The sequence below is a fragment of the Archocentrus centrarchus genome, chromosome 1 (assembly GCF_007364275.1).
Source record: "Archocentrus centrarchus isolate MPI-CPG fArcCen1 chromosome 1, fArcCen1, whole genome shotgun sequence".
Taxonomy (NCBI): Eukaryota; Metazoa; Chordata; class Actinopteri; order Cichliformes; family Cichlidae; genus Archocentrus; species Archocentrus centrarchus.
This window is the reverse complement of record NC_044346.1, coordinates 31,655,283-31,678,396: the sequence shown is the minus strand read 5'-3', so window position 1 is coordinate 31,678,396 and position 23,114 is coordinate 31,655,283. Positions and strand designations below refer to the sequence as shown.

Below are 23,114 nucleotides of genomic sequence, written 5' to 3'. Positions count from 1 at the left end.
ATTTTGTAGACATGAAGACTGTAAAATGTATAAGTATTTTTGTAGATCAATTTGTTGATTTAATAAAGTTAAATAAACATAAAAGACAGCAGATGCAACATTGAAATTTTTGTCGTTTAAATCACATTTCACTGGAGGTGGCACTCAAGATATTTAAGCAAGATGAAGACATTTTTATATCTTTTCAGAGGATACAGGAAATATATTAATATATGTTTAATTATGGTTACATTAAACAGCTGGTGTTTCACATGTTGTCTTGAGAAGCTCATAATTATTCAACATATGTGAGGCAACTTTTGAGGTGAGGGGTGTATTATGAAGCAAGCTCAGCTTGGCCAGGCTTTCTTCGCATTTCTGGCTTGACAAATCCTTAAGTGAAAAATAACGGCTATCAGCTTTGATAAGAAGCTTTCACGCAGGACGTGTCGGCAGCACTCCTTCGATGTGAAACCCATTATTTTTAATGGTTTGCACCAAACAACAGTTTGTTGCTGCAGTGAATAAAGTGCAAGAACTCCTGTTGGCGCCACAAAGTTCTATAAATTTAGAGCCTGACCGCTGCCTACAGCGGCAAATGCCCGACCAGCCAAGAGAAAGGAGGAAACCAGTTTATTGTGTGTAAATGAATAGAATTGTACAACACCTGTTTGAGTCCATAAAGAAAACACAAGACAAAACACTTCCATCCAGATGAAATTTCAGGTGTGTGTTTGACGTCACAGCATGTTGTAGGTCAGCAGATTTCTCGTGTTCCTCTCAATAAGCCTACAGATCTACTAAAGCTAATGTGGGTAAGAGGGCTGACATCCTGCTGGAAGCAGCTTTATCCCTTTTGCTTCAGGCTCTCTACAATAAAAGGAGACATCTTGACCCCCTCTAATGCACAAAATTGATGAAGTGCCAGTCAGGAGAAATGGGTCATGAAGAATAAAAAAAATTGGACTATTGTACTAATGCAATGCACACTTGATGCTGGTTATTTCTAACACGACAGCTGTGCATTGTAGCTTTTAAACATTAAACTGGATCTGTTTAAATAAACTGCATTCAACTCAGACACCTGGGTCGCTTTAGTTTCTGGCCCAAATAAATGAATAATTTTTGTTGATTTATAATTAAAGACTAATCAATTCTCTGATCTGTCCTCTATAGGCTGTCCTACTGACAGTGCAAACTCAACTTAGCAAAGCAGGACCTAACAAAAACACACCTATTTAATGAATTTTCTGTCTCACTAACAGTTGCCACTGCAGTAACTTTACTGAACGGCTTTGCAGCAGTATTACTACCTGAACATGTCATATATAAAAATGTATCCTCTCAGGTGAAAAGGAATCACTCTTAGAGCATGTCATCAAAAAAAAAAAATAAAACTGAGTAAACATGTGGCGCTTACAGCTGATTTTAAACAAAATTCTGATGTAAAACCCAAATTACATGTTCAGCATTGTGGTCTCTGCCAACAGTAAAAGACACGTCACCTTTGAGACAATGAAAACTTTTGACCTTAGACATATTTCACTAACTGATCAACTTTGCTTCATAGCACATCCCTCTGGGCTTGTGTAGAATAGCACAGTTTACATATAAATATAGATTTATATATATAATAGATATAGTGAACATGTCTAGACCGCATTTATATTATGACAAAAAAATCTGTGTCTATACAGATCAACTCAAAGCAACGAGTGACCTTAAATATTAATGTAAGAACATTAATTTCAATTTTTTTCTTAAATGCTTTTTCACCCCGTTTCCCTGAGTGTCTGACCTGCAGAGTTTGGCTTTGGGAAAGGAGATCTAGATTTTACCTGGTGTTTAACAGGCTCAGTAGTGTCAAACCAGGAGGTTTAAACAGCAGTGTAGCAGTGCTGGAATTAAGTAGATACGCCTTTTAAAACATCTGTTTTTGGCTGCATCAGTCAGCCACTCTGTGGCTGATGACACATAACTGTCCTTCGGGGTTTCCCGCTCATCTTTCCTCGTGCCTCTCAATCATCATAATTACATAATGTCTAAAATTGGTCACACCGTATTCAACTGAAACCTGAACAGGAATTTAAAAGTCAGTCACCTTTTTAATCTGCTTAACATGGAGGAAAGCGGCACCTTCAGCCCTGCCCCTTTCAAATAAACTCCAGCCCTTCATACTTTACATCTCCTATCTTTGTCTCAGGAAGCAGCACCCGGCCGTCTAGTGTAAACGCTATTATATAGGTGGCAATCTTGCCTGCGTCCTCCTCTGATTTTAGGGCCAGGACAATTTGATCGTCCGTGTCCGGGACAAATTTAAAAGAGGAGAAACCGCGCGTGGGGTTGAGAGGTCCGACGCGCCGCACAGTGATGGAGCTGAAGTCTGCGGGGCAGGACAAGAGGAAGTTGGTGGCACGCCGCTCGTCTGCAGTCTCTTCATAACGCTCGTGACTGGCACGGCGAGGGAGGAAGAACCACTGCTGGAGACGCTCACTCCAAGCTGCTGATTCGTGGATAAGATAGCCTAGAGAGCAAAGAGAGGTAACAGAAATGAATGCAGGGAGTTAGACAGAATTTCCACATTTCACACTGCTCTGTCCCTCCTGCAACAAAGTTTTTAAGCTTTTTTTTTGCCTCAGAATTTCTCTTTTAGACTTTAGACTCAAGCTGTCCAACACTCATACTGGTTGTAAGCACAGCCCAGTTATGCCAAAATTCAATCCCCATCCATGCTTGTTTGAACAGGCGAAGTTATTTTGCAAACGAATAAAACAGAGGTCGCAGCATCTAGTCTGGATAATACTGATTAATCAAAAGCAAAAGGGGAGAACACATGGGCTGAAATGCAATCTTGAAAGCCACTGGCTACTGTCTGGAGACAATATAGCTTTTTATAGCTGTTTTTAAACTTGTCTCAATTTAATAATCACCTGCACATAGATCGGGACGACTTCACACACAAATCTGGCTGACTACATCAGAAGAGAGCCGAAGGGTTGGGAAGACTTTAAGCTTGATCTTCAAGACTGCAAGTTTCTCTAGTGTTCAGCCAGCTTATGAGAGGAAAGGGACTGGCCTCTTATTTAACAAATACTGTTTGTTAACTGTGTGTTTCTGTTTTGTTGACTGAAGCATAAAGGAAATGTTTTTTGGCTGCACTGAAGGTAAGAAGAGTAAAAAGCTGGATAAAAGCTGTTTAATTTACAACTTTTTGAACTGCTGTTGTCAGCACAGCAGCCATGTTGGCTCCTGAAGAAGATCACAAAACAGTTCCTGTTCCCTTCGATTTTGGTCTGATTGAAACATCTGCAAATAGTAGTCAGCAAATATTAGTCAGCACAAAAGATCTGATGGGGATAACCTGCCGCGATCAATGAAAATATAGTCAGGATATCATTACAGCCCCATTTCATAATAGAAAACCCTTCAGCAGACATCTTATTACCTTTTGCAAAACTATTTTGCCCTAATTCGGAGGCATTGCCCTAAACTTTTATCCAAATACCTTTAGCCACCCCTGGGTTTGTAAAGATATAACACATATTTCAGTTCCTGTTGCACATCTTTGAAGAGTAAAGAACACATTATGCCAAATTTCATGACTCAACTCCTTGTGGTTTTGGAGTCTATAGACAGGAAAACCTCATGGACAGATGCCCAGATGGACAAACAGTATCCTCCCACTTTATTTTGTGCAGGAGGATAAAAACAGCCCCATCAGTACCTGGTGGTTTGATCCCTGCTGCACTTCGCAGGGTGTTGTAGAGTGGCACCCAGTTTTGATGCTCCACCTCGCCACCGACTCCAACAACTTTCACCCACTCTGGATTGTTGTTGATGACGTCTCCGTAGGTCGTCGTCCATTCTTTCCCCAGGCCTCCAACAAACAGGTGCTCATCCTTCACTGCAAGCCACTCGGCCTTGAAACCTGCTCGAGCAAACCACAGGCACGTGCGCGAGAGACAGTTTTGGTCATTTATTTTCCCGTGAAAGAAGACAAACAGTGTTGACAGTGCCAGTGTGTGACTATGCAATGGACTACCATACATTGGTTTAGTTTTAACATATTTGATTTATTGCCTCAAAATGGATAACTATTTATATCAGCAGCGGTATACTGAGTTATGTTCTCGGTGTGATTTGAAGCTGCGTGAAGGACAAAATGGAGATGCAATGTCACAGACACACCCAGTGTATTACCGGGGTGAGACTTTAGGAGTTTTGAAAAAGACTCACCTTTGGAGACTGAGCCATCACCATCAGGTAGTATAACCCAAGGAACTGCCTGGTTGCCATTAATCCTGTACACCACACCTGTGCGGTCATCCACAGTGTACAGGTGACCATTGAACACCACCAGCTCAGACAGCTCCATACCTGCAGCGGAGTTAACACGTTATTTTGAGCACAAAAACAATACTTATATGTGACTACGACACATCAATGTGAGTTCTTAATTCAGTTCACATACCTCGTCCTTTCTCAGCCAGGTGGCTCTCCAGGGTGACCACTTCTGGATCCCATTCCACTTCCAGTCTGTCGCCGGATGCTGAAACGCTCAGGTGACCTTTTTTCATGTAGCTGAACCACGTCTGATCCTTCGAGCTCTGCGATGCTGTGTCCAGGTCTGCAATCACACCTATACGGTAGCGGGTGCCATGCAGTGTCTTCTCAGGCGGACTTAACGGATATGTGTAATTGTATGGTTTTTCCCTTCTGTGCTGGCGGGCGAGGTTTCGTGCAGTTTGTCTATTTGTGTCCCTGAAGATCTCATCCTCTCCCTGACTGAGCATCTGAAAGCTGTGAACCCTGTTGCGGTAGTAACCTTTGGTTGGACCGTCCCAGTCCTCTGCAGTCCGGTGCAAATATAACATGAGCACTAAAGCCAGCAGGGTCGCCATAGCGATCGCTCGCCATTTTGGGTGGAAACGTGAGTCAGAGGTAGCGGTTTGCGTCATGGATGCTAAGGCCAGAGGGAGGCCTCGCACGGTCATGCCAAAAGAGGTCATTGAAGTATCGTCTTCATCCTTACTGTCAGGCGTGGTCTGAGGGTGATTACAGCCTGGAAATAAGCACAAGGAGGATAATCAGCAGAGGGGCGTGATGAAGGATGCGTCTCATCTAAAAAGTAAAACAAAAAAGCTCAGATACAAACGCGAGAACACCAGATACAGACAAGAGAAAGAAAATACTACTGTAACCTGAAGCTGAAGAAGGCAGACGTTTCTACAGCTGTGGCTATAAGCCAGAGGAAACATGTTCATTTGATTTATGGGTAAAATTTACATTAATATCCATCATTAGAGCATTTCTGTGTATACAGACATGATATCTACAGAGCTCACATCAAACTGTTTCGTGCCCATTATGAGGTACTGTAAAACAAAAAAAAAAATGAAAAGCGACTTTTAGAGCTGATATTCAAGTTTGCCACTTTGTTTAATTTTAAACAAAAATCTAAGTACATTTTGAGGTAAAAAAAAAACAAACAGAAAATTGTAGTTATAGAAGACGAAAGAATGAACAAAGGACGGAGGACGACCAGCTGGAAAATCGGGCTCTTGTTCCCATTGTTCTGTATTCACAGCAGATCTTTGTTGTATTGTTCAGGCAGAATACTCCTACTTTCTCTGAATGGAGGGCTGCCAGCTACCAAAGCTTTTACATTTATTTTATTAGTTAATTTGTAAGGGACAGCACAGGTAAATATTGTTGGTACAGATGAGCTATGCAGTTTCCAGATGTGTTTTGTAAAAATCCTTCTTCCAGGAAATTTTTTTTTTTTTTGTTAAGGGTAAACCAAGTAACCTTAAGTGGAAAAAGGCAGTAGCACAATTTCACACAGCAAATTCCATCCTATAGTGAGTGGAAGCCCCTAAAGTTCTGGTATGCAGGAAAAACTGTGATATGACTGCCCATATGACATGAAGAGATCTTATGTCTTATGGTAAGCACCGGCCCTCTTTGGATTCAGAGAAAAGCTCATTAGGTTACAAGAAAAATGCAAGTCACTGAGTTACAAGCAAGGCTAGGATGTTCTGTTCCTGAAGTTACTCAGTGATACAGAATTTGCCTGGTGAATGTTTGTGTGATTGTGTGGTAGTATTATCTTCTGCTGGTTATACATTCAGTGAATAAATGTATTAAAGCCTTAAACCAAGAAAACAAGTTAAATACCTGTGACAATATGAAGATATCTACAAATTGAACTCTCATGGATGTGCTGAATAAACTTTGATGAGTTTTTCTTTTAAGACCAGCATTAGTAGTGGGCGTTTTAATAAACAATTGTCTACTGAGTTAAAAATGGACTCTTGGATCTACTGCGGGTCTCACAAATAGTTAACAGCTCTGCAGGGCAGGCAAGCCAAACAAAATACAGCAGGTGTGTTTGTTTTGTAAAAAACAAAGAGTGCCAAGGTGACCCTCAATACTTCCGCTCAAGGAGAAGCACACTACCGTAATAATGTGCCAATATCATAATTTCCACAAATATATTTGACGTACATTTTTGAAAGATTACCTATTTTTATTTGCTATACAACAGCACTTTTTCATACTGAAGAACTTCATCCTGAACAGTGAACATTACTGCAGCTGTAAATTCAACACCGATAGCAGAAAAAAAAAAGCAAAACACTGTCAAATTATGTCACAGCAGCATCAACAAAACAACAACAATAAACAGGAAACAAGCTGTACTTCTAAAGACTTGGCAATATCCTGTTTGCTGCTGCTGAAGTACTTTGCATAATCTCATAACACGTTTTCCACCTATTGAGCAGCTCTATAGACAAGTTCATATTTCCCGACTAACATGCTCTCCAAACCACACACACAATTACACACATGTCAAATTAGCAAGCACTTGGCTACGAAACAAAACCTTCATTGTCACTACTGCCTGTAATTCCCATCCCTCGAGACCCAGACACAGCCTCACTGTACGCTGTATGAAGAATTCAATTATTCACCCTTGCCTTGCCTCTTCACTCCTGCACATGGAGCAACTGTCATGTTTGTTCTCCTTTGCATGCTTCCCATAATAAACTCCCTGTCCCCTTTCAGCCAGCCCTCGTTCCCACACGAATATCTGATCTCACCGAGTCTCCTCCTTTTTCGCTCCTCTGCGACGATCTCAAGTTTCTCCCCCTTGCTGCAGAGCCAAGAAAGTTTTAATAATGAATTAAGGTAAAAGAAGTAGGCTTGGCCAGCAGTTAGATGACTAAGCAAACTGAACTTTTAAGTTCTGAAGCATTTTGAATCAGGATCAAACTTTGCTTCCAACAATAAAACAAATGAAAAAGGAACCAACAAAAGACAAACAAAAGTAGACACTAAGGTTGGCAAACTCAATTTCTACTCTGATCTTTTTTATTGTGTTCTCAAAAGAATTGTGTTTTAAGAAGTGCTATATCATCAAAACTATTTTCACCTTTTACTGCTTTTCTGCATTCCTGGTCAGTCATCAGCTATTACATCAATGTTAGCAAGAAGTGCACCGTGTTTTCACGATCAAGATAAACCTTTTCTGATAACATAAATGAATGAATGAATTTTTTTTTCCTCTAGTCATCAACTTACAGGTTATCTTATCTAACACTGAATAAACAAAGCTAGGCTTGGCTCCATTATCCCTATAAAAGATGGATGGAGACGCAGTGACCTCACCCAACGGTTTATGAAGTCTTGTTATGTAACATCTTTTGACTGACAAGTCGTTAGCCAGTGAGCGTACCCTGGATAATCCTCTTTTCTGACAGAATGAGCATAATTTACAAAATAGATTTCATGGGTTATGTCCTGAAAGGAAGGGGTTTGTTTTCGCACAGACTTCCATACAACCTGAAGACCTTTCACCAGCACTGGAGTCGCTCCCTGGTGGTCATTATTGGCTTTTCTGTGTCAAATCGGAAGCTACAGTATGTATTTGATACAAATCCAGTGGATGGTTTAACAGGGAAAACCGCCACGAACACTTGGTTTGTTTAGTGTTGGAAAGAGAACGAAGAAAGACGCAGATCAGCAGACAGTTGAGTAAACGCTTTACCACAGGATTGGCCAATAATGACGTTACAACAGCCTGAGGATGTTAAATCCATCTACAGACTAAGAATCTCCCAACTTTGGAGATGAATAAAGTATATCCAATCGTTTGTTTTATGGTCTTGTATGACAGTTTTGTACACCTCTGTCCACTTTTCTACTGTAAAGACTGTTTTAAGCGTTAGTTTAGTTGCTTATTATTTGGGGGATTTTAAGACGGATGCACCCATAGCTCAGCATCCAGTAAAGATGTGGGACACTGGCTAAACACGTGAAACGGGGTGACCAGGGATAAATACTGTGAAGCCCCAAATAAAATGGGGCATCCAGTCACCCTAGCTGCCGGTTGAACAAACCCTCCCGTCCCCTGTCGTTTGTTGCCTACCCGCGTCCACGAAAGCCGAGACAAGACGACCTGTAATAAAAAAAAAAAAAAAAAAAAAGCACCTGACGACAGTCTATAAACTTTGTCCGACTTTCTCCCACAAACACGACGGTAAACTGGAGCCTCAGACTGTGAAAAGTTAAAGAATTTAACGTATTTAAAGTGGCCGCATAAGAATCGGCTAAACACTTGACGAGAGTTGGAAACGCACCGGCTCCGTTAGCCATGCAGCTAACAACAGCTAGCATCTTAACGTTACTATCACAATTTATTCCCTAGATTTAAAATCAATCAATGAAATGCTTTAAGAGTTTATACGGTCGATGTCTTCGTAAAGCCTTAGAAGACTCACCTGGCGTAGAGGGTCTGTAAATCAGCCCGGTTGTCCATCGTCGACGGTACTATTTGGTTGGAAGTTTCTCGATGATTAGCTCCTCCTGTTCCGAGACTCAGGAGCAGCTAAACTGGGCGGCCACACACCTAGGCTCAGCAATCACCATGACTAATACTGACTTACTAATGACGCCCAGATTACAGAGGGAGAGATCATCACATTCACTGGAATCACATCTATCATCCTTTTAAAAGGCTGCAAAGCGCTGCTGGACAAACCCAGTCCGTACTGAGTAATTATATACGTCATTACTCCAGCTGCAACACAAACTCCTTATAGATGAACCCACATATAATTTTACTTTAAACAGAACATTTTTTTAAATTATTTATTTATATTTATGGCATGATTGCTGGAGAGTTTATAAGAGAGCAGGGGTGTTTACAGATTTTTAAAAAATTGTGTGGTGCAGGCATATTATACTGTTATAGATGGTATTATACACTATATTGCTGAAAATATTCGCTCAAATGTAATGTCGGCCCTCCCTTTGCAGCTATAACAGCTTCAACTCTTGTGGGAAGAATTTCCACAAGGTTTAGGAGTGTGTTTAAGGGAAATTTTGGCCATTCTTCCAGAAGCACAATTGTGAGGTCAGACAGTGATGTTGGATGAGAAGGCCCGGCTCACAGTCTCTGCTCTAATTCATCCCAAAGGTGTTCTGTCAGGCTGAGGTCAGGACTCTGTGCAGGCCAGTCAAGTTCATCCACACCAAACTTGCTCATCCATGTCTTTATGGACCTGCTTTGTGCTATGGTGTACAGTCATGTTAGAAAAGGAAGGGGCCATCTCTAAACTGTTTCAACAATCCTGCTTATAGCAATGCGCAAAAGTCTCGAGTAACCCTTCATTTATTTATATTTAGCTAAGAAAATGAAAAATAGGTGCAGCGATTTGCTGAAACATATAAGGAAATACAGTATAAGGCAAAAATGTTTGAAAGTCAACATTTAGTATGACCACCTTTATTCTTCAACACAGCCTGAACTCTTTCTTGTCATGTCTTTAAGCAGTCTTCAGGAATACTTCTCCAGGCTTACTGAAGGACATTCAAAGCTCCTTTTGTTCCAAGATGTTTCCACACCACTCCAATAATGTTTGGGCTCTGAGGAGGCCAATCCATCACAGATAGTGTTCTATTGTGTGTTTTTCTGTCCAGATATGTGTTTACTACATTAGTAGTGTGTTTGAGATCATTGTCATACAGAAAATTGAAGCTGTTCTCACAATCAGATGCTTTCCAGATGGTATTGCATGGTGGATCAAGATTTGATGGTACTTTTTGTGTTCATAGTTGCATCAGTTTTGACAAGATCCCCAACACTGCTGGTTGAAATGCAGCCTTGAACCATGACAGCGCCTCCACCGTGTCTTACAGTTAGCTGTAGACACTGACTGTTGCACCTCTAGCCTGATCTCCTCCATACACACTGGCAATGATTTGAGTCACTCCATAAGACCATTGTGTTAATTTTGGTATTTGTCATAGAGTCAACTAAAGACATTTGAACAAATTATCAGTTTTTGCAACAGGCTGCTAGTAACAAAGTGCCTAAAGATACAATTTAAAATTGTTTCTTTCCTAAGTTGTCTGTTGTGTTGTAATAATAATAATATTAATAATACATTTTATTAGTGTTGTAGACACAACACTGCTTCGTGCCTTGATTTAGGTGCTGGACTGAAAATGAGTGAAAAAGCAGCCAGTGTCCAAAAAATGTCCAAAGAAACTGATCATGTAACTGTTCTTTTGCAGGTGTAGTAATGGTTACAGAGTCTCTCGTGCACTTGTATTTTGAGTTCAAATCGTTTGGCAAAAAAGAACACAGAAGATGAACTTGACTGACAGCATTATCACTTCTCAAATATAAACATTTAATGTGATTGTTCTCTTTGTAATCTACAGTGATTAACAGAACACAGCGTAAACATTTTGTCAGATGTTAGAACAACGGCGCAAGCAGTGATGTGCATCAGTTTCAGTTTAGCTGTAACTGCCATTTAAAATAATATCTGGATACTCATATTCATATTTTATTAACATTAAACAAAAAGTGCAAAGACACATTTTCCTTGTCAGCAACAACATATTAAAGTTCCCTGTGTCAGATATAAGCATTGTGGAAGTTATAATAAAAAACTACATTCAGTTTGTATATGTCAATATTCTTGACATGATCTCTTATTCTTGCTTATAGACTTTGTGAATTTTTACGGGGGTGCGCATAAACCAGACAGACACACACACCCATATACAAAACATTGGAAACATACCAAAACTAAGAATCAACTCTGCAAGGTATCGTATGCAACAGGACCGTGTTTCCTGACATAAACATTGTGCACAATGGTTAAGTAATCTGTTTACAACTGAATCTGAAATTATAATGTACTACCATCGCCATTTTTAAGTGACTAAGCTTTAGGCACACATTTTCATTACATGGTGGTTAAAACATAGAAAGCTTAGGCCTTAAAAAAAAAGAAGTAATTACAAGTAATGAAACTAGACATCAGAACAATCCACAGCACCTCATTGACAATGAATCAAAACGGACAGAAATTGTACATTTATCAGTGTACAAATCTGAAACAATGCATATTTTAATCAGTTTTGCTGCTTGATGGCTCTGTTCAGAGGTGTTTGTTGATACCGAGGTATGTTGATATTAGATGATGGATCAAACAACCTCAGCTCTTCCCCATCATCTTCAAGAGAAGCTACAGAGAAAGCAGGAATTTACGTTAATAATGGCAAAACCTGCAGTCCATAAACGTGCAAAATTTAGATTAAAACCAAAAAAAAATTACTGAATATTTGATAAAAACATAATCTATTGGCACTTTTGTCATTATTTTTTTATAAGAGTGTAACAAAGGCTTGTAAGCTTTTAGCCTTTTTTTTTTACTTTGAAGAAAAAAGGAGTGTTGAAAGGTAAAATTAAATTGTTTTGCCTCCAGAATAGCTCTAGGCTGTGCATTAATATTGTATATTAACATCATAAAGCTTTGAAAGACAGAAAGAGTGGACATTAAGGGGGGGGGGGGGGGGGGGCATTGACATTGAAAATATTTTTCAAACATTTTTTGTGTGCGCTTATACCTTTGTTAGGTGATACTCTCCATCAACGAGCTGCTCAATAATACTGAAGTGATCTGTATTCCCGACATCCTCCATGGTCACATTCAGTCCTGACGCCTCCAGAGTCTTAAAGGCCACATGAGAGAGGTAGTAAGAAAGTGAGCAGAGGAAACAGTGTATGAACACAATATTTATATCCTTATATTTAGACCAATATTGATGTTCAACCAACAAATGGCTCAGCGAGGCAAAAATGTAACCTGAAAAAGCACAACTCCAACTTTCTACAACTTTTCTATGTATTATCGATATAAACTGAACACATTAATTCTGACTGAAAGTTGGACAAAACAAGCAATGGGACATCAAACTTGTGACAAGGTATAAAAATGTTAACATGTGGAGACATTTTATAGACTAAATCATTTATCTTGAATGCTTCTTATACACTGATCTGTAACAGCGTCCGTTCTCAGACATGAGCACTGACTTTGTAATATTCTTCGGACTGCTTGCGAAATTCTGGCGAGTCATTCTCAGCAACAGCCACAACAATCTGACAGCTGGAGGAGGAGAGCTTGAGCTGAGGGACCAGCTTACTGGGACTGTTCCTCACTGCCACCTCCCTGCCAACAGCAGACACCCAGGAGACAAAGGAATGAGGCACTGACTGGCACCGCAGGCCAACAGAGGACAGTTAGAGATGTACAATATGACATTTACGTGCACAGTTTCTCTTCTGCAATGAGCATTGCAACATTCATAGACTCAATGCTCCTTACATCAGTCTTTTGGCACTTAAAGGCAGACACATGCAAATGAATTACTGCAGGAGTCCTTAACCTCATTTGGACCATGACCCAAGACAAAGGATAATTTAAAAAACATTTTTTTTATAAAGATTTACACATTGGGGAAGAAGACAAATGTGCACATCAAGCAACTCCAGCTACCAAGCTTGAAAAACTAGGCTATTAAGGAGGGAAATTGCATAATGTGTTTACAAGTTGTGAAAGTCTGATTAGTGTATAACTTAACTTCTGTTGGTAAATAATGGGATTACACCACTAATCTTCCAAGAGCACTCTGGCAGGTGAACACTGTGGAACTCATGATCAACAGTTTAAAATAACTGAAGATATACTGACTCATTTTTATTACCAAATTTGTAATTATTTACAATGTACCTCCAATGCAGCTCGACTGCAGGCAGTTCAGTTGGAGATTTTGGTATGTTTGTAGCAATTTATTTAACCTCAGGAAGAGAAACAGGCTACATCTGGTGACTTCATTTCTAACTCTACACCACACTTCTGTTTTTAACCGCTGCCAAAGAAGTTAAGTGATTGGTTTGTTTGTTATAAAGAAAAGTTCCCAGGAAAATATTGATACATTTGCATAAAAAATTTTAGCAGAAGTCTAACTTCAAAGTGATTAAGTTTCAAAGCTGATACAGATCCGGCTCTGGATCAAGGAATGTTCTCTAGAAAACATCACAAACGAATCTGCTAGTTTTTCTTGATCATCCCAGCCAAAACTGAGCGACATGTCATAATCAGGAGGGAATGATGTACTGTTTTTCCTGCAAACGATCAGCATTGTAGTGCCAGACCAATGCAATGGCTGGCTAACATTATCATATCAACATTGGCATATGCGTTGACTAATATGGGCGGAGGTAAAACCTTTGCAGACACAGATGTCTGCAGCACATGTAGCAGAGTAGCACAGCTAAGCGGAGGATGGTGCAGATTCAAGCTGTCTCTTCAAGGTAATTTACTAGACAGTTTTTGAAATACATCACAAGTTAAACAATAAAACCATAATTGTCTCTTTTTGACAAGAGTCCAACTCAGTTTATGTATATATGTAAATATGAAGATATTAGGCAATATAGCCAAATGTTCAAGGGATTTGAGAACTTAACCCCTCATAATTGTTTGAGTCAGATACTTTATGTGCAAAACTGGTGGATTTCACTATCAGAAGGTATATTAACTTACATCTTCATTAGTTTTTTTTTTGTTTAATAACCAAATGCAATGGAACTGCAAAATTACAGGGAGGAAAATATTAAACTATTTCACTCTTAGAATAAGATCTGGATCCTTCCCACATCAAAGGGGAATGTTGTTGGGAATACGTAAGACATCTTCTGCCCTGCCAACAACACAGCAGCAGGGACACCATCCTTAAAAATACTACTGCTACTGTACCAAGAAACGTTCAGTTGAGAGTATACTACGATGCTGCATTACTGCATCGATCTCATTTATTTATTCACTTTTTTAAGCCCATCTGATCGGTAGCCCATCTGATCGGTTCAGTATAATTACTGTTGCCAGGTTCTGTGTCCACATTGGTGTTTCTAATTTCAGATTACTGTAAAAAGTGAGTCGCAAACACATGCGGATGGTGTATGTAGTTGTACTAAAAGAGCTATTACAGGGTCTGTAGTGTAGTGAGGTACCTACTCTGTCATCTTCAAAGGCTCATTGACATAGGTGGACAAGATGGGCAGGAGGTCATATATGCCACTTACAAGAAAAGCACCTAAAACACAATTAGAAAGCCAGTCAACAAGGTTATAATGAGGCAAAGCACTAAAGCACTTTTGTCTGGTTATAATACTGATTGCATGTCCCATTTCAACTGACAGCCCTCACCTTTAATCTGGGGAGTGATGCCGTACTGTGACCAGTCAGTTGAGAGGACCATAGCAGCCAGGTGCGCGCCGGCAGAGTGGCCGCACAGGTAGAGACCACTGAGTGAGACACCAGAATGACACATGGTGCATTTATAAGAGAGACAGTGACATTTTACTCAGTTGGAACAGAATTTCATTAGACTGTGGGGCTTTAAGATGAACTCTCATCACACAGGGTTCCAATAAGATAAGAAAAAAATAAAATAAGCAATGCTACCTGATGTGAGAATACTGCTGAATGACAGACACAATACTCCTGCGAACTTGTGATACCATCAGGTCCATGTTACCTGAAAAGAAAAGCCACAGGCAGGGGGATGACATTTTCAGTTCTGAAATCATCCTTCTTTCACCTGAGAGAATAGAAACAATGCTGTCAAAAATGGAAAGACTACCTTTGGGGGCAATGTCGTAACCGACTGCAACCACCACTACACCTTTATCAACGAGCGGAACAGCCATGAACCCAGACTCCTCTTTGCTGTGTGAGCACAAAAAAAAAAAAAGAAAAAAAATGGCTGAGAAATCTAACTATGGATAAAAATGTTGAGATTCCATCAAGAGCACAGACCTGAGAAACTGCCAGTAGCCTCCATGTATGTAAACAACAAGATGGACATCTGAAAGAGAGGGGACAAGACCTGATAATGTTAACACAATATCACCTTCAGTGAACCTACAGGACAACACTGTGTGGGGTAATTATGTATGTCCGTACCCAAAGAGTTAGTATGGGGTATGTAGACGTCTAGTTTCTCTCCATCTCCCTCCCCGTACGGCACATTGAGTAAAGTTTGAGCCAGACTGCGGGCTCGCTCCGTACCTGAACAGCAGACAGCATTAGGTATGACGTCATGATTACATATACAGAGAAACCAAATGTATATTTGTCTACTGTTGACAAATGTATTGCAAATCATTCTGTGCAATACTGCATACTGCACAGTTTGCCACTGGAATTGGGATTGAAAGTCAAAACACTGAACCAACACCAGTGCTTTTTAAAATATGATGTATAGATAGATCTAAAATATCTCCAATACTTGTCTCTATAAAATATGTACAATGACAGACTTATCAGCATTGAAGAAAAAAAAATATGTGAAAACTTTCCAAAACTGATACAAACAGAACTGTGCTCATAACATTAATGCCCCACATATATAGTTTCATGCTAAATCTGCACAGGTATAAAATCTAGCAATCTGGCAGATTAAAAACAACCGAGATTAAAAGCAATTCATTAAGAACCGCCACGAACAGCCTATGTGTCTTTATAAATGCTGGGTGTACAATAAATGTCAGAATGGGAGTCAAAGCCTCAAACTGTGGCACAAATAATCGACCCGGACACACATTTTCCCGAGTATCCGACATTTGGCACGACACTTGTGCTCCTGCTGCGCCGTCTGCTCGCCACAGCCGGGTTTCGGTATAATGTGTATCCAGCTTCAAAACAAACCCACCTTCCTTTAAAGCCTTCACGTGGGCTTTGATCACGTCGTCGGCCGACATCCTGTGGGACCACCTGCTGGGGGAATACTGCCTCTCGATCTCCTGCAAGACGGAGAAACTCCTGAGAGCCACGCGACCATAAAACAAGAGACACCAACCACCATCAGCCGGCGATCAGCGATGTAAACACGGCGAACAGCGCCCTCCACAGCCGCTATTACACCGTGGCTTTGGTGCTTCTTATTCTTATCAGAATGGGAACAATGTGACACGGTTGTGGTGAAAACTGGAAAAAACATACTTGAAAGGTGAAACAACGGAGTCAAATAGACACACTGTTGAGATATCCACTTCAATAAGACTGTACTTTTTTTTCTTTAAAAAAATTCTACATGTATAATTTATTCTGATTTATTTTGCTTTATTGAGTTTATTAAGCTTGTGCTTCATAGAGGCCCTTAACTGTTTGATATTCAGCTTTCCACACAGCCTTCTACTGTACTTTATTTAGATTTTTACCTGTTTTTATTACACTATTTAACTGAGCCTATCCCAGCTGTCATAGGGCGAGAGGCAGGGTACACACTGTACAAGTCACCAGCCTGTCGCAGGGCTAACACCTAAAAACAGACAGCCATTCACACCTATGGGCAAGTTAGAGTGACCAGTTAACCTGTGGGAGGAAACCGGAGTGAGCTTTTTTTTTATTTTGTTTTTTTTATTATTATTATTCATTCAGGCTATGTTTTTGTGGGCTGTGTTTAATTTTTGACAGCTGTAGCACAGTAATTTACCAACTTTAGAGAAAAATTAGGCTTATCTTATCATCCAAAGTACAAATATCCAGTTGTGTGCCTTTTTGGGGCGGATTTGCTTACTACATGGAAGCTAAAAAATAATATAATTTTTTTTTTTTTATTATGTATGTTTTATATATATAAATCTGTTGTTGAAAAATGTGTTTTCAGTGAGTCAGGTCACTTGCAGACGGTCTCTAATTCAATCCTGTGCGGGGGTCTTGTTTTCAGACTGAATTAATCCTGCGTTCACATCTAATAGCACAGAAAGAACAACAAAATAGAAAAAAACAAAGTTCTTACCTCTTTCTTCATGTCAGCCCAGGGCATCATTTTATCTGCTGAGGTGATTAAATTCGCCGCTGACCGATGATTCGTGCGCTCAGCTTTGGCGCTGACAGACTGAACCTCAGACTGATGGACTGACCCTCATTTTTGAAAAGTAAACAGATCGGCCATGTGTACTGTGGGCGTGGTTGGTTATAGTTCAGAAATTTTTAACCCTCACACGTCAGTCTGGTGGTGATAGACGCTTAAAACGGGATCGTTAAAGAAATAAAGATAAGGGGAAAAAAAGGAAGAAAGGGCTGCTGAAAGCCTGTTCTCTCTTTATATAAATATATATATCTGTTTCCGGGGTTTACCAAACCATGTGACCTACAGTACAGCTGTACAGGAAGTTGGCGATAATCGGTTTCATAAACAGTGCGATTAACACTGGTTTAATACACTACAAAGAGCCATAAGACAGAAAATAGGATTAACTATAAGATATCCAAAAAAGCTGGCAAAGTACTGTTATGGGAGCCAAAACAAAACAAACAAAAAAGTAAAATTATGAATAAAATATCAAATTTTTATTACAATATAACAAGAAGGTGAATAAGTAAAATGTATGAATCTATGTGGTATTAGATGGTAAATATTTCCTGTATCTGTCCTTGCAGTTGTTGAACTGAAACAGAATAAGTGCTCCTCAGGCTGTAAGTGTTGCAGAGAGTAGCTGAGATAGATTGAGCGATTCTGCATACCCACAGTCATTTGGATGACCCATGGGGCAGCTGATGGAGGAATCCAAACAGTGTATTGTATGAAAATGGGATATATATTAAATTAAACCTAAACAGATAATAAAAAAGTCAAAGAAAAAAAGTAAAACTTGTTGTTGTGAGGTAATTTCCTGAAGAAAACAGATCTTTGGCATATTTAGATTTTAACTTTAAGCCTTGAACATAAAGTTGAATTTGATTATAATAGCATGTAAATATTGTGGGCCTTCAGCCTTGTGAATACTTTGGCCAAAGTAAATCACAGGCCCACTGTTTTGTTTTCTGAACACCAAACATAATAATTACTAAGATCCATATCAAACATGGCCATTGTTGTGGTATTTAAGCATTCAATGAACTGTTTCCATGAATGAGACACTTTGTTGTTTCAGTATCAGAAAACACATTCCATCCATCCATCCATTCTCTTCCGCTTATCCGGTTCTGGTGGGCTGGATCCTATCCCAGCTGTCATAGAGTGAGGCAGGGTACAATTATTCTCAAAATGAAATATAACCTTACAGGTGAATGGAAGAAAAAAAATCTTCATAGTTGATTTCTGTTGCTTTGGCACAGATGGATATTTGAAGATCTTTGTTCTCAGTTTGAATCTTGTTGGTGGGTCAAAAATTAAAAAGGTTTTTATTTTTCAGCAGGGTATGAGTCATTTGTTGCAGTATATGTTATAATTTATTTTATGAACACAGTTTATTGAACAAGAAAATCCCATTTAGCCTGTAAAAGGTGTGGGAATTTGAGATGACTCAGGGAAGTACAATGATATTTGTGGGTAATAAAATTATTGTGCGTAGTATAATGTACTGAGTAGGACACTGAAAATTTTTTTTTGAACTCACTGTCGAGTAAGACAATTTGTGTCTAATAAGTCCATTGCACACAAAATTATACTTTGGTACAGTTCTGACGTGTTTGTGCCAGATTTGAATTTTTTTATTTTATGCTGCACTAAGTTTCAGAAGTAACCTTGTATACCAATACATCTGTCCGACATCCATGTGGTAGACTGATAATAAATGGACGCTTTCCAATCACTTAATTGGTTGTACCTTGCTAGTACTGGGTTGGAACAAGGGGACCAAGAAACATAAATGGTAAAATAGACTCATGAGCAGAGTGGGCAAACAGGAGATTTGGAAGATCCATCAGTCTTTATTTGTATCAGAGTAGTTAGTTCGGGACAATGTAGTTGAGTAAGATTTTCATTGTTTGGAGGCTGGTTTCACCGCGGAACTACATAGTGTTATGTTGTAATTGCCAAATACAATTAAAAAAAAAAGTTACCTGTGAAAGGTAAGCCAGTGTGATCCAGTGTCGACAGTAAAACGGTTTGAACAATGTCACGAAGCACCAGAGTATGACGGCAACGTTGACCATTGTCATTTAAAGCTGTGTCCAAATACAGGGGCTGCATCCTTTTTTTTTTTTTTAATAAATAAAACTATCTAGTTATGAAGCTTAACTTTAATCTCAGCCAAACTGATTTGTTCAGAAACAAATTAAACACTGAAATAAACCAAACATCAGCCGTTAGAGATAATCTGCGTGAATTATATTAGTTTAACTTCCACTCAGCGACGAAAGCCAGCGAGGGTTTGACAAAGATGTGCTGGGAGTCATTCGAAATGCATTCTGGGATACTTGTCCACGCAAGTCACCACCGATACATCCTCGATAGAAAGGGCGGAACAAGAAAACATCTGGGTATTTCGAGCGAAATTGCCTTTATGTGTACGCATACACAAGTACGCATACTGAGAAACGACCTATGTGTAACTGTATACTCCTGCACGATGCTGACGTACGGTTCAGTGCTCGATGCGACGTCTACGTGCCCACCACCAACTTGTCTCTCCGTGGTCATGGTGGCGATTGGAGCAATCAGTATCACGTGACTCTGCGCCCATTGGTTGAGCTGCAGATAAAGCCGGCAGCGAAAGCGCGCTAAATTCAATTTCTTGTTTCCTAACTAATTCGTCAACTTGAAAGTAGAAACAGCAGTAATTAGCTATTTTCTTTTCTTTTCTTGTTTTAATACTAAGTTATTGTGCATTTTAAATCAACATGGACTTCGTGGATTTTCCAAGAGTTCTACCAAATTCACCGAGGAAAGCCCGGGGACAAATTCAGGTATCTGCGACAAAAACGAACCAAAAAACACCCCAAATAACTCTTAAACAGGGCATACCTGTGGTGAGTCTGAGCTGTGCATCCAAAGGGAAGCTGTCAGTGTTTTAACGTCGCCTCTTTGTTGCTGTTTGCAGGTCATCTTTGGACCGATGTTTTCAGGTAAAAGGTGAGTTATTCACTTAAAAAATACATAAGAGGCATTTTTTTTTAGATGCGAGTTAGCCAGTTTTATTCGTGTCCAACGTGTAAAATACTGTTAAAACAAAACTAAAGTCAATAATTTTTCCGCCCACTCGGAAACATCGCGCCAAATTTTACATTGTTTATCCAGCGTCATTCATAAAAACACATGTTGTGCAGCGTAAAGTTGGTACACAGTAATATCAAATATCATACATTCTAACGTCTAAATGCATTGATTTTGCACTGTTTTTTACACTAAACATGTTATATAATATTCGTTACCGGACGCTTATGTGTGTGATGGCCTGCCAGCTTTGTGTGTTCATGTGCGAAATAAGCCCGCAGCTTTAACCGATGTCTTCTAAACTTTATTTATTTGCAGCACTGAACTGATGAGACGAGTGCGCCGTTTCCAGGTAGCCCAGTACAACTGCCTGGTGATCAAATATGCCAAAGACACACGGTATTCCGACACAGGCATGGCCACTCATGACAAGTAAGCACCCTTTTCCCTCTGTTTACTTTTTTGTTTAGCTCAGCTGTTCAACTTCACAAAAATACCCTAGGGTTTTTAAAATGGAAGGAGAAGGAGACATTAATACTATGCTGTTTTGCATAGTAGTTCAGTTTTAATTTGTGCACAGCTGCATGCAATTTTCCGACAAATACAGGCTGGGCTGAAGTGCCCTCTCTGGACACATTAGTAGTAACAATAAGTTTGTTATATAGCTGAGATAACTGAAAGGATAAGCCTGCTGGTTTTTCTCACACGATGATGGACATAAACAAATGCAGCACTTAAGTAATGGTTTAAAATGTAAATTTTGATATGAAGAAATTAGAAGCTGCATTTGCGGCTTCCTTTTACATTAATCAGTTATGACACCTGAGCACCAGCTGACCTCTAGTGGTGAGACTCCTCAGATGTACATTTTGTTTTTCTTTCATGAAGCGTTACTAGATTTAAGTGAAATATTTTATAAATGGATTGTTTACATCTTTCAGCAGGTGTGCACATTGTGTTAAGTTTTATTTATTTATTTTTTGTCTTGTACATCTCTTAGAAACACAATGGAAGCTGTACCAGCAAACAGTTTGAGGGATGTGAGGTCTCTGGCGCTGCAAGCTTGTGTGATTGGAATTGATGAAGGACAGTTTGTAAGTGTGTGTTTGTGTATTTGCATGTGTAGACAATTTTATTTTTTTTTCCAAATTGGTTATATCTGCATCTTGTTTTGTTACTTTTTGTCAGTCATCTGTGAAGAATTTAAATTGCACTAGCCTGAATGAACATTCAAACAATTTACTTCCATAGAGACCTGCTTTCTGGACTAGAGGTGGTTAAGACATTTGAAGGAAGTCTTCATTAAATTTGTGCTTCTTTCATGTTGCAGTTCCCAGACACTGTGGAGTTTTGTGAGGAGATGGCTAATTTGGGGAAGACAATCATTGTAGCTGCCCTGGATGGAACCTTCCAGAGAAAGGTGTGTAGTGTCCACATGTCAGTGTGATACAGGCAGGCCTACACTGTGGCTGCTGCAGGGCCACATCGAGCACCACTGTGAGAAAAGACTTAACAAAATGTCCCAGACAAGGAACTGGGAACAATCTGCAGGAGCTGCACTAATGCAGACTGTTCAATGCGCTCATTATTCCATGCTAAATTGTCTATTCTTGTCTTCTAATGCAGTTATACCTCCATTCATTCAGTGATACTGACTGTGCTTTTCTGCTGTTCTGCACATTCTTGCAGCCATTTGGAAACATCCTGAACCTCATCCCTCTGGCAGAAAGTGTAGTGAAACTCCACGCAGTCTGCATGCAGTGTTTCAAAGAAGCTGCCTACACCAAGAGGATAGGAGCAGAGAAGGAGGTGAGGCAAAACTAAGGAAGGCTGTAGAAAAATGAGAACTCTTTTCAAATGGTGGTGGTGAGACGGAGAGATACAATGACTACTATACTATTAGTGTCTGTATGCAATAAATATAAAAACACCAAAGAGATCAGTCACATTTAATTATAGCCTTGAACTGGACTCCAGCTGCCCTTGATTTAATCCTCTTTTAATAAGCAGAAGGGTTATATACCACCCAACATCCAGTGGTATGTTCGTGATTTTATGTTGTCCATGAGAGAATCTTAATCCATCTATTGTCATGTCCCCAGCCCTGTAGAGTGTATTTAGGCGATCGTAGAGACTATGTAAAATCTTGTGTATTTGTCAGTATTTGAGTCTTGTTTGCCTGCATCACAGGTGGAAGTGATTGGTGGAGCTGACAAATATCAAGCGGTGTGTAGAAGGTGTTATGGAGGTCTGATGGCTGAAAAAGAGAACAGTTCTCCCTTCAGGAATGAGACTCCACAACATGCCCTAACAGGAAAACTCACTGACAACAGCATTTCCAGGAAGCTCTTCAGCTCTCTGCACCTCTAAGACGTGCTGCACAATGAGAATTTCAATCAAGAATGTGGAAGTGTTTGGGAAAGGAAGCAAAGCGGAGAGTAAATGTTTTTTTTTTTTTTTTTTTTTTTTTTTTTTTTTTTTTTTTTGTTTTTTTTTTTAAAATTGTAAATTTTTTTATTTTTAATGTTTGCTAAAGAATTTGATTTAATTAAACCAGATTTCATATTTTTCTCTATTTGATATATATTTACTTGAAGCACTTAACTTTGAGTCTAAGTAAACCACTTGCTGCCATGGATTCAGTGTTGCGTTGATATCTGTAATGTTTGTTCAGGTTGCTTTTGACATCTTTAACTGTAGCATTAGGAAATGTAAGACATAATATTTTGACATTCACGAGGGAACACTTGATGGAAACACTGACTCAAGTTTTACTATGAATTGCAAGTAAAACTGACTGAAAGTCTATTGCAGTTTCTGAGAAA

The 23,114-nt window shown here is 39.5% G+C and overlaps 3 protein-coding genes across 3 annotated transcripts; 1 reads left to right on the top strand and 2 right to left on the bottom strand.

The window, feature by feature from the left end:
- Window positions 1–36: 36 nt before the first annotated feature.
- Window positions 37–9,020, bottom strand: cant1b (calcium activated nucleotidase 1b). Its single transcript, XM_030753254.1, has 5 exons — window positions 8,763–9,020; window positions 4,451–5,041; window positions 4,216–4,356; window positions 3,704–3,907; window positions 37–2,503 (listed from the first exon to the last, which is right to left on the bottom strand). Exons 2-5 carry the CDS (start codon window positions 4,986–4,988, stop codon window positions 2,133–2,135), a joined length of 1,254 nt encoding a protein of 417 aa, XP_030609114.1. The 5' UTR covers window positions 4,989–5,041; window positions 8,763–9,020; the 3' UTR covers window positions 37–2,132.
- Window positions 9,021–10,667: 1,647 nt separating this feature from the next.
- Window positions 10,668–17,520, bottom strand: afmid (arylformamidase). Its single transcript, XM_030753365.1, has 11 exons — window positions 17,149–17,520; window positions 16,060–16,150; window positions 15,312–15,416; window positions 15,165–15,213; window positions 14,989–15,074; window positions 14,811–14,883; window positions 14,553–14,650; window positions 14,361–14,439; window positions 12,377–12,512; window positions 11,908–12,012; window positions 10,668–11,525 (listed from the first exon to the last, which is right to left on the bottom strand). The coding sequence occupies exons 1-11, from the start codon at window positions 17,176–17,178 to the stop codon at window positions 11,496–11,498; spliced, it is 882 nt and encodes a 293-aa protein (XP_030609225.1). The 5' UTR covers window positions 17,179–17,520; the 3' UTR covers window positions 10,668–11,495.
- Window positions 17,521–19,585: 2,065 nt separating this feature from the next.
- tk1 (thymidine kinase 1, soluble) lies at window positions 19,586–22,753 on the top strand. The gene is made up of 7 exons (XM_030738361.1): window positions 19,586–20,042; window positions 20,177–20,208; window positions 20,608–20,721; window positions 21,290–21,383; window positions 21,620–21,709; window positions 21,979–22,098; window positions 22,480–22,753. Exons 1-7 carry the CDS (start codon window positions 19,977–19,979, stop codon window positions 22,657–22,659), a joined length of 696 nt encoding a protein of 231 aa, XP_030594221.1. The 5' UTR covers window positions 19,586–19,976; the 3' UTR covers window positions 22,660–22,753.
- Window positions 22,754–23,114: the final 361 nt, after the last annotated feature.

Excerpts from the sequence above, each read along its gene's own strand:
- afmid (XM_030753365.1), bottom strand. The coding sequence starts at position 17,178 with ATGATGCCCTGGGCTGACATGAAGAAAGAG. Across the intron at positions 14,884-14,988 it reads TTACGACATTGCCCCCAAAG|GTAACATGGACCTGATGGTA; the intron begins GTAGTCTTTCCA and ends TTTTCTTTTCAG. Across the intron at positions 14,440-14,552 it reads CATCACTCCCCAGATTAAAG|GTGCTTTTCTTGTAAGTGGC; the intron begins GTGAGGGCTGTC and ends ATTGTGTTTTAG.
- tk1 (XM_030738361.1), top strand. The coding sequence starts at position 19,977 with ATGGACTTCGTGGATTTTCCAAGAGTTCTACCAAATTCACCGAGGAAA. Across the intron at positions 20,043-20,176 it reads AAGCCCGGGGACAAATTCAG|GTCATCTTTGGACCGATGTT; the intron begins GTATCTGCGACA and ends TGCTGTTTGCAG. Across the intron at positions 22,099-22,479 it reads GGATAGGAGCAGAGAAGGAG|GTGGAAGTGATTGGTGGAGC; the intron begins GTGAGGCAAAAC and ends CCTGCATCACAG.
- cant1b (XM_030753254.1), bottom strand. The coding sequence starts at position 4,988 with ATGACCTCTTTTGGCATGACCGTGCGAGGCCTCCCTCTGGCCTTAGCA. Across the intron at positions 4,357-4,450 it reads CCTGGCTGAGAAAGGACGAG|GTATGGAGCTGTCTGAGCTG; the intron begins GTATGTGAACTG and ends ACTCCGCTGCAG. Across the intron at positions 3,908-4,215 it reads TGATGGCTCAGTCTCCAAAG|GTTTCAAGGCCGAGTGGCTT; the intron begins GTGAGTCTTTTT and ends TTGCTCGAGCAG.